An 11,083-nucleotide genomic window follows, 5' to 3' on the forward strand; every position below is an offset into this window, starting at 1 on the left:
GTTCCCGCGGCGGTGGTGGGCGGCAGGGTGGCGGCGGATGAGGCGGATGAGGAGGAGGAGGATGAGCCAGTCTCCGACATCTTGGTCTCTGCGCTGGTTCGCGGGTTTGTTTGGCGGGAAGCTTGAGGCGAGGCGGGAAGCGGCGCGGCTGAGCGAAGATGGTGCCGTCGACGAGCGGGGAGCGGCGTGCCGAGGCGAGGTGCTGCTGGGGTGGCGAGGTCGGAGTGGAGCGAGGCGCGGTGCGGAGAGCGGTGATCTGACGAGCGGCGGCGCAGCTATCTTGATCGGAGCTCGGTGCGTGCTTGATCTCCTCCGGGTCTTGCTCAGGAAGGGTAGAATCCCACCTTCGTCGCCAGTGAAAAGTACTCGGAAACGTTGAGTGATTCAGCAGGGAGTACTTTATTAGAGCAAGAACAAGACAGAAGATCCCGGCACGCAGGCCGGTATATATACACAGAAACCCACCACCAAAACACACTCCCTGGTCACCCTATAGGTTATTTACAGTGGCCGAGAGTCCCATTGGCTCTCGGCCGCGGACCTGGCCCTCTGGTTGGTGCGGGCTAGGATCCGCTCTGCTATTGTTCTACAGGAACGAAGCTCTGGGGTCGTGCTTGACCGCATGGCCCAACGGTCGCGCACGTGGTAATGGCGGATACATTACACTTTTAAAGAAGTGGGGAGGCACAATGACAGTGGAGCTGCCCCGAAAGGACGATAACGACGTGCAAAAGTATGCTAGCACTCTTGAGGTGTGAAAACGACGCCAAATGTAGACAGCTTTTTTGAAGATGGAGTCAAAAGGCTGGGACAACCGGTGGGAAAGACAAATGCAGATTCAGCCTTAGTCTGACTCTTGGAAAAGGGCAGGATGGCAGAGTGAAATCCTCTGTGTGTGAGATGATGCAACCTAGTGGCTAGTCAGTAAAAGCCTGTTTATGCCTGAAACATTAAAGAAAATTCTAACTACTCTCTGAAGTCATAACTAGTTTCAATTTATGTGCCTCAGCCAGGTTTCTGCTTTGTCTACCTGGATACTTTGTCTACCTGAATACATTAGAAACAGGAAACCAGCCAGGAAGGCAGTGGGGCCCTTGGACGACCAAGGGGTAAAAGGAGTATTGAAGGATGATAGGGAAATGGCTGAGAAGCTAAATGCATTTTTTGCCTCCGTCTTCACTGTGGAAGATGAGAAGTGCTTGCCCACTCCAGAACCACTGATTTCAGGAGGGGTGTTGAAAGACCTGAGTCAGATTGAGGTGACGAGAGAGGAGGTCCTAAAACTGATAGACAACTTAAAAACTGAAAAATCACCAGGCCCAGATGGCATACATCCGAGAGTTCTGAAAGAACTCAAATGTGAACTTGTAGATCTCCTGACAAAGATATGTAATCTTTCCTTAAAATCTGCCTCCATTCCTGAGGATTGGAAGGTAGCTAATGTCACTCCCATCTTTAAAAAGGGTTCCAGAGGAGATCCGGGAAATTACAGGCCAGTCAGTCTGACGTCGATACCGGGTAAATTGGTGGAAACCATTATTAAGGAAAGAATTAGTAGGCACATAGATGAACAAAACCTATTGAGGCAGACTCAGCACGGTTTCTGTAAGGGAAGATCTTGTCTCACTAACCTGTTAGTGTTCTTTGAGGGGGTGAACAAACATGTGGACAAGGGGGATCCAATAGATATTATTTACCTTGACTTCCAGAAAGCTTTTGATAAAGTTCCTCATCAAAGGCTCCTAAGTAAGCTCAAAAATCATGGGATAGAAGGACAAGTCCTTTTATGGATCAAAAACTGGCTAGTTCATAGAAAACAGAGAGTGAGTGTAGGTGGGCAATTTTCTCAGTGGAGGGTGGTAAGCAGTGGGGTACCGCAGGGATCAGTACTTGGTCCACTGCTTTTTAACTTGTTCATTAATGATTTGGAGATGGGAGTAAGCAGTGAAGTGGCTAAATTTGCGGATGATACAAAGTTGTTCAGGGTGGTGAAAACCAGTGAGGATTGTGAGGCACTCCAAGGGGATCTGTCAAGGATGGGCGAGTGGGCGTCAACATGGCAAATGGGGTTCAATGTGGCCAAGTGCAAGGTGATGCACATTGGAGCCAAAAATCCTAAATATAAATACACATTGATGGGGTCTGAACTGGCAGAGACTGAGCAAGAGAGAGATCTTGGAGTTGTAGTGGATAACTCACTGAAAATGTCGAGACAGTGTGTGACTGCAATAAAGAAGGCCAATGCTATGCTGGGGATTATTAGGAAGGGTATTGAAAACAGATCAGCCAATATCATAATGCCCCTATATAAATCAATGGTGAGACCTCATTTGGAATACTGTGTGCAGTTCTGGGCACCACACCTTAAAAAGGATATTATAGCTTTGGAAAAAGTGCAGAAAAGGGCAACTCGAATGATAAAAGGGTTGGAACACTTTCCCTATGAGGAAAGGTTAAAGCGCTTAGGGCTCTTTAGCTTGGAGAAAAGACGACTGAGGGGTGACATGATCGAGGTTTATAAGATTATGCATGGGAAAGAGCAGGTAAAGAAAGAGGTACTTTTCTCCCTTTCTCACAATACAAGAACTCGTGGGCACTCCATGAAACTGCAGAGCGGTCGGGTTAGAACGGATAAAAGGAAGTATTTCTTCACCCAAAGAGTGATTAACACATGGAATTCACTGCCACAGGAAGTGGTGGGTGCTACAAGCATGGACGGCTTCAAAAGGGAATTAGATAAGCATATGGAGCAGAGGTCCATCAGTGGCTATTAGCCACAAGGTATAGCTAGGGGCTCTGGGGCAAGTGATGCTCTGTCTTCTTGGTGCTTGGGGGGGGGGTCAACAGTGGGAGGGCTTCTAATGTCCTGGCCCCACTGCTGGACCTCCTGATGGCACTGGTATTTCTGGCCACTGTGTGACACAGAGTGTTGGACTGGATGGGCCTTTGGCCTGATCCAACATTGGCGTCTCTTATGTTCTTATGTTCTTATACTTGTGCTGCTGATCTGTTCCTTGAAACCAACCTGAAAATAAGTCTTCTGTGTTGTTTATATACGATCCCTGTCTCAGTGACCTCCATATTTTACTTGTGCACCACAAAACGTACCTTACTGTAGCGAACCCAGAGCCTAAACACTTGCTACTTTTAGAATACCTGGTAACTGAGGGGAAGGTTTATAGTTTAAAAACAAACCTTGTTTTCCAAAAGCAGGGGTAATTTCCTGCAGGAGCGCACAGGAGTGGAGCTCCGGCAGTAAAGAGCCCAGGGGGCAGACACATGCAACAAGCCCCACCCCCTGCTCCCAGCAGCCCTCAGTCAGAGCAAGAAGCAGCCAGGTAAGTTGCAGAGCTCCCCCCGGCCCCCTGGGCCAAAACAGTCCAGCGGCACCTTTAAGACCAAGTTTTATTCAGGTACAAGCTCTCCCTCCTCTGTGAAGACAGATCTGCATGTCCCCTCCCCCAATAGCTAGCAATCCAAAACAGTCCAGTGGCGCCTGAGCGGTGGGTGTTGCCTTCTGACACACTTCCGGTGATGTCAAGGGGTGTGACATATGGAAATAAGTTATGCTAATGAGGTATGCTAATGAGCTCCTGCACCTCTTTTTCTACGAAATGACCCCCGTCCAAAAGTCATAGGAGGCTGTGTGGGTCCCCTAAATTGACAGAGAAGGCCTGTCACAGTGTTGGATCAGGACAACACTGTCTGTATGAATACACCAGCCTCACTCGTAATTTCATCTAAATTGCATCATTGTAACAGTAGAAAGGAAGGGGAATATTGTTGCACTTACGATCCCAATCTTTCTTCGACATCATAGAACTCTGAAACTTTTTGCTCCGTGTTAACCGTCACTGTTCGATAGTCAGCTTCAGTTTCTTTTTCTTCTAGGAGTTTACAGGGAAAACATCAGATTATGAAACAACCCGAGTGCTACAAACACTGTATAGTGAAACTGAAAATGTCATACCTTCATCAGACCCTTCAACTTCTTCCTCCTCTTCTTCTTTAGGGCCTATAACCAAACAGGTAATTATAATTACTTCCTTCTTACACTGCTTATCTGCCAGGAGCTGCTTTTTGCCATGTGTCCACTCCAGACGTTCGACTACAAAACCTCAAAGGGTTATCCTGTCACTCAATTTTCTCAGCACTTACTCTGTTTTTGCACTTAGGCAGGCAGTCTGCTCTAACCCTTTCAATGTGGTAGTCCTCATCAATCCTTGCATCGCTGCACATGAAACCACATACATATGTAAGACCTTATCATATTTTTACACCATCAAAGACACTTATATATATATGCATGCCAGTTCACCCAGATTCTTCATGAATGTATTAATGAAACTTGCTATGGGCTGGTTTACACATGTGGACAGACTCACTGGGGCCACTTTGAAACAACTCCACGTAGCAGCTGTTTTACATTGCACACATAATGTGCCCCTTGTCCCTATTGAATAGAATGTCTTCATAACACCATCAGCCATTTTTGGGAACAGCTGGGTACCGGCAGGTCAACTTCCAGTTTGGGGTAGTGGTTAAGTGTGCGGACTCTAATCTGGGAGAACGGGGTTTGATTCCCCACTCCTCCACTTGCACCTGGCTGGGTGACCTTGGGTCAGTCACAAGCTCTGGCACAGCTGTCCTTGGAAAAGAGCCGTTTCAGTCAGAGCTCTCTCAGCCCCACCCACCTCACAGGGGGGAAGGGAGGGGAGGGGAGGGGAGGGGAAAGGAGTTTGTAAGCCGCTCTGAGACTCCAAGTGAAGGGCGGGGTATAAATCCAATCTCTTCTTCTTCTTCTTCTTCTTCTACCCAAGTGGTGTGTGCATCTACATGACAAACTATTATCCATAGTAACAGCTGCTATGATTTGATTTGATTTGATTTGATTTGATTTGATTTACTTGATTTTTTTCCCTGCCCTCCCAGCCAAGGCCGGCTCAGGGCGGTTTACAAAAACAGGATAAAATCCCGACAGTACATAAAATCACAAGACCAACTGATATAAATGCAGTGTTAAAACCGAATCATAATAAAGTGCTAGCATAATTTCCTCGTTTTAAATCAGCTCCTTGGTCTGCTTCAACATTCATCTGATAAGGCCACTTCAAGCCGTTTCCAGGTGACCATCAGCTCTAAGACAGCAACAGGGCAGCAAAAGTATGCTTGTTTGAAGCATACTTTTGCTGGGTTTGCTGGGTTTGCTTGCTCTGGGTTTAGACGGCATTAACTCTTGTGTCTGTGAGTCTAGGATACAATCAGCATCCAGGCAAATGCAAATCTATTTTGATTCATACATCAAAATACATCTCCATACATACATCCCCAGAGAGCACTGAGGTCAGGGTCGCAACATCGTTTGACACACCGTGGTCCAAAAGAAGCCAGGCTGAACATCACCAGAACCAGGGTTTTCTCAGTGGTGGCCCTATACTGGTGGAATGAGCTCCCAGAGGACATCAGGGCCCTGCGGGACCTTTTACAGTTCCGCAGGGCCTGTAAAATGGAGCTCTTCCACCAGGCTTTCGATTAGGGGCTGCCACTGATGAGTGTGCCCTGGAACATTGTCTGGTCTGAAATTTTAGAACACCCTCGGGCAGGGCTATTTTTGGGCAGGAACGCACAGGAATGGAGTTCCGGCTGGCTCCCAAGTTGGCCACACCCAGCAGGAACTCATTAGCATAATAGGCCACACCCATCAGCAGAAACTCATTAGGATTGGCTACATTAGGGGTGTGTGGCCAAACATGCAAAGGAGTTCCTGCAACAAGAAAAGCCCTGGGTTTTGACAACAAAGAAGGTAAACAGAATAAGAAGCAAAAGGTGGGTGTGGCTGGATGACCACACTTCTGGTAACATGGGAATGCGGCCTAATATGCTAATGAGCAGTGCAATCAGGGGTGTGGCCTAATATGCTAATGACTTTTACTGCTGGGTGTGGCCTATTATGCTAATGAGTTCCTGCTGGACTTTTTCTACCAAAAAAGCCCTGCTCTCGGGCATGAGATTCCGCTGGACACTAACCCTATCGTTGGATGGGATCTGTATTATCGCCATCATCTGTCGGTTTTATTTGTGAATTGTTGCTGTTTTTAACTTGGTGTTGTATTTATTAATTGTTTTAATCCCTGTATTGTTTACGTTATTTTAACTTTGTTAGCCGCCTTGAGCCAGCGTGCCCGGCAAGGCGGGGTACAAATAGAAACAATAAATAAATAAAGAAATAAATTTTGAGGGGGTTAAAAGGTCACACTTCATCTAATGGCTGTGCTACATTAAACATCAGGACAGCATCTGCTTGGCATGCAGAAAGTCCCAGGTAGGGATGGGCACAAACCGGGAAAATGCAGTTCCGTTTTTATTGCTGGCTAAGCGCCGTAACAATAAAATTCATTCAGTTCCGTTTTGGTTTGTAGCGTGCTTGGTTTTATGAGCCACAAGAACATCATGAAGTTTTTGGTGCCAAATGAACTAGTGGGGTTCATGAGGTTCGTGACAAGGTAGAATGCCCCCCCAGCCTGTTAGAGACACCAAACTCACAGGGGATCTCCAGCTGACTCTCCTCTACCTGGCCTTCAGGTTTGGTGAGGATTGGATTTATGGGGTCCAAGGTATGGCCCCCCCAAAGAAGGTGCCCCCTGGAAAGTGCTTTCTGGGAAAATGACAGGCACAGGTTCAGGAGGTTCAGGAGCATATATTTATTTATTTATTATTAAATATATACCCCGCCCTCCCCCGTAGGGCTCAGGGCAGCTTACATGGCAAGAAAAACTTGCTAATAAAAACATCAAATAATTTAGTGCATTTAAAAAACATAATATACAATAATATAGAACGGGCCCTGTGCAAAGCTAGAGACACCAAACTCACAGGGCCGCTTGTTCCCATCCCTAGTCCCAGGTTCAATTCCTGGCATCTCACATAAAAGAACATAAGAGAAGCCAATGTTGGATTGGGCCAATGGCCCATCCAGTCCAACACTCTGTCACACAGTGGCCAAAAATATCAGGTGCCATCAGGAGGTCCAGCAGTGGGGCTAGGACACTAGAAGCCCTCCCACTGTTTCCCCCCCCCCCTCAAGCACCAAGAATACAGAGCATCCAGAGCCCTGGAGTCCCTATCTATAGGTAAAGGTTCCCTTGCTCGAAAGCCAGTCGAGTCCGACTCTAGGGTTGCGGAGATCCTTTTCAAAGCCGAAGAGGCAGCGCTGTCCGAAGACATTTCCGTGGTCATGTGGCCAGCATGACTAAACACCAAGGCGCATCAAAGGCTGTTACCTTCCCACTAAAGTAGTACCTATTTATCTACTTGCAATTTCTTGCTTTTGAACTGATAGGTTGGCAGGAGCTGGAACTAGAGACGGGAGCTCACTCCATCGTGCGGCTCACTCGGGTCTCGAACTGCTGAACTACTGACCTTCCACAGCCTGCAGTTCAGCGTCTTAACCACTTGAGCCACCGCAGCTCTGAATTACTGCAGTGTTACCTTGCTCCATTGTTTTTACTCTAAGATAACATTTATGGGCTCTTTTTGGCTACTTTTTAGAACCAATTAAACTTACAAAGCACTGCATATAGAATGTACTTAAAAACAGGAAGAGAGAATCGGAACACATAATCCATTCCCCACAGGTTGGATGAGAAATGGCATGGTGGGAAGGAAAAGAGCTGAAGCTGGACTTTTCAGTGCTATAAAAGAAAACGCGGGTAGCAAGACGTTCACTGGGCCTCTTTGACTCCTTGTTTGGAATATAGGCAGGAGTTCCAGGATTCCATAGGAAGAAACAACCTCCCCCTCAACAGGTGTTAACAGCACCATAGTTTCTCCTCCTCATAAGAGAGAGGGTTGCAAGGGACAGTTCTCATGACGGAGTGCTGTCCCACGAGGATCAGTATTTGGGCCGCTACTATTTTCACTTGTTCATAAATGACCTGGAACAATAGGTGAGCAGTGTAGTGGGGCCAGGTTTTCAGATGACACAAAATAATTCAGGATAGTGAAAATTAAGGATGCCTGTAAAGAGCTCCAGGAGGATCTCCACAAACTGGGTGAGTGGGCCACAATGTGGCAAATGAAGTTCAGTGCTGGTAAGTGTAAGGTGATGCACATTGGGACAAAAAACAAACAAACCCAGCTTCGAGTATAGGCTAACGGGGTCTGAACTTGCTGAGACAGAGAGGAAAAAAGATCTTGGGTTCATAGTAGATAGTTCAATGAAAGTGTCAACCCAGTGTGCTGCAGTAGTGAAAAAGGCAAACTCTGTGTTAGGGATTACAAGAAGCAGGACCCGCGATACTCGTGGGGTTGGTGTATTCCCCGCGGCTCCCAGGCTGCCAAGGCTTCTCCCCGCCACCGCCACCCACAACAACAACAGTGGCAAGCCCTGTGCGGCTGTGAGCTGTCAGGCCCACCAGGCTTCTCTCCCCCCCACTGCCGCGGCAACAACGGGCCCAGCTCCTGGTTGCGGGGCCTGCCAGGCTTCTCCCCCCCTCTCCGACAGTGGCAACGGCTGTGGCTCCTAGCCACCACCCCCACCGCCAAGGCTTCTCCACCCACACTGCCACTGCCAGCACCAACCGCGGCGAGCCCTGCGTGGCTCTGCCACAGATCCCAGGGGTAAGTGCGTTCTCTGCGCATATGCAAGGAATGCTTTTTTTATTTTGGGGGGGATTTAAGTATCCCCCCTATAGTTTTTTAAACTTTTCAGATTTTTCTGCACACCTGGGGACTGCCCCAAGTGTGAAGGAAAATCTCTCTGCCCCCTATGTGCCCCCTATGTGTGGATTTAGATATCCGCACAGAGGGGGCAACTTGGTTATTAGATATATAGATTAGGAAAGGTATTGAAAACAAGATGGCCAATGATATAATGCCCTGTATACATTTCTGGTCACCATATCACAGACTGCATGAAAAGTACTGAAGAGGGCAAGCAAGGTGATTAGGGGGTTACAACACCTTCCCTGTGTGGAAAGACTGAAGAATCTGGGACTTTTCAGTTTAGAAAAGAGACGACTAAGGGGGGGACATGATAGAGGTTTATAAAATTATGCATGGGGTGGAGAGAATTGACAAAGAGACATTTTACTCCCTCTCCCAAAATGCTAGAAATTGAGGGCACCCAATGAAGCTGAGGGACAGTAGATTCAGGACGGACAAAAGGAAATACTTCTTTACACAGTGAGTATGGAATTCGCTGCCAGAGGATGCAATGATAGCCACAGGCATGGTAAAGGTAAAGGTAAAGGTTTCTCTTGCTCAGAAGCCAGTCAAATCCGACTCTAGGGTTGCGGTGCCGTTTCCAAGTCAAAGAGCCAGCGCTGTCCGAAGACGTTTCCGTGGTCATGTGGCCGTGGTCATGACTGGGCACACGGAACGCTGTTACCTTCCCACCAAAGCGGTACCTATTGATCTACTTGCAATTTCTTGCTTTCGAACTGCTAGGTTGGCAGGAGCTGGGGCCAGAGACGGGAGCTCACTCCGTCACGCGGCACTCGGGTCTCAAACTGCTGAACTACCAACCTTCCGGCCTGCAGTTCAGCATCTCAACCACTTGAGCCACCGCAGCTCTGATGTATTTCTGACCCACAGGCATAGATGGCTTTAAAAGAGGATTAGATTTTTGGAGGATATGTCTATTGGTGGCTACTAGCCATGGTGACTAAAGGGAAACTCTTATGTTCAGAGGCAATCAGCCTCTGAATACCTGTGCCAGGAAGAAGAAGAGGAAGAGGAAGAGGTTGGATTTATACCCCACCCTTCACTACCTAAAGGTGTCTCAGAGCGGCTTACAAACTCATTTCCCTTCCCCTCCTCACAACAGACACCCTGTGAGGTAGGTGAGGCTGAGAGAGCTCTTGACAGAAACTGCTCTTTTTCAAGGACAGCTCTTGTCAGAGCTACGGCTTGCCCAGGGTCATCCAGCAGGTGCAAGTGGAGGAGGGGGGAATCAAACCCAGTTCTCCCAGATTAGAGTCCGCGCACTTAACCACTATACCAAACTGCCTCTCAACATCAGGGGATGGCAACATCAGGAGCCAACATCAGGGGATGATCTTTAGGATCTTCATGAATCTCAAGGTGAATCCACTGCGACAATTCAGAGTACCCTCCATACACACATGCACATACCAACTATCCATCATAATGACAGCTTTTTATATACCCCTCGTTCTCAAAGTGTTTCATACACATATCAGCTGCCCTGGCAACAGGTTGGTAACACACATACCCAGTTTCACTGAAAGTCCAGACCTTCCACTGTTACCTGGAGACAAAATTCAATGTAAAGATGCAACGTACAAGTTGCATTTTCATATCTGACTTGGCCTCTATCCTCAAATTAAACTGAATACTTGACAACCCAGAACCCTGTCTATACAAATATATTAAATTGTATCTTCAACGTAGCAGAAACTTGCCTTCTTTCTTCTCTCCTACTTTCACCAACTCCGATTCTTGGCTTGGCTCGCTTATCCCGTAGACATTAGCAGCTCGCACCCGGAATTTGTACTCCCTGTCGGCCAGCAGATCCTGGACATTGTAAGAAGTGCTACGGCATGTTGTGAGGTCTGTCCATTTCTTGTCCACTGTGTTCCAGATTTCCACAGTGTAAGACTGCACTGCACTCCCACCATCATAAGAAGAGCCGTACCATGAGATGGTAAGTGAAGAACTCCTAATATCTGACGCACAAGGCCTTCCGGCTGGGGGGTCGGGTTTATCTGCAAAGAAAGAAAAACACAAAGAAATATGTTGCCTATCAAAAGATGCCTTCTCCTATTTCACTTTCACAGAGATATTCAACCCCCGTTGATTCCTTCATGGCTCCAAGATTTTATCAGTAACTTGTAGCCATCACGTAATAATCACCAGCAGGGGTCATTTCCTGCGGGAGCACACAGGAGCGGAGCTCCGGCAGTAAGGAGCCCAGGGGGCAGGCACATGCAACAAGCCCCGCCCCCTGCTCCCAGCAGCCCTCAGTCGGGCCACGAGGAGCAAGAAGCAGCCAGGTAAATTGCAGAGCCCCCCCCCCACGGGCCCGCCCACCCTCAGGGACAAGCTCTCCCTCCTCTGTGAG

General features: G+C 47.8%; 1 protein-coding gene across 1 annotated transcript in view; it reads right to left on the minus strand.

Annotated features, from left to right (window-relative positions):
- MYLK (myosin light chain kinase) overlaps positions 1-11,083 on the minus strand; it is a 271,468-nt gene that overhangs the window by 53,019 nt on the left and 207,366 nt on the right. Inside the window, exons 21-23 of the mRNA XM_015415311.1 lie at positions 10,425-10,727; positions 3,971-4,015; positions 3,794-3,887 (exon numbers count right to left, since the gene is read on the minus strand). Coding sequence (XP_015270797.1) covers positions 3,794-3,887; positions 3,971-4,015; positions 10,425-10,727 — 442 coding nt within the window. The remainder of the gene's footprint in view (positions 1-3,793; positions 3,888-3,970; positions 4,016-10,424; positions 10,728-11,083) is intronic.

Source organism: Gekko japonicus, unplaced genomic scaffold, assembly GCF_001447785.1.
Source record: "Gekko japonicus isolate JY-2015 unplaced genomic scaffold, Gekko_japonicus_V1.1 scaffold539, whole genome shotgun sequence".
Taxonomy (NCBI): Eukaryota; Metazoa; Chordata; class Lepidosauria; order Squamata; family Gekkonidae; genus Gekko; species Gekko japonicus.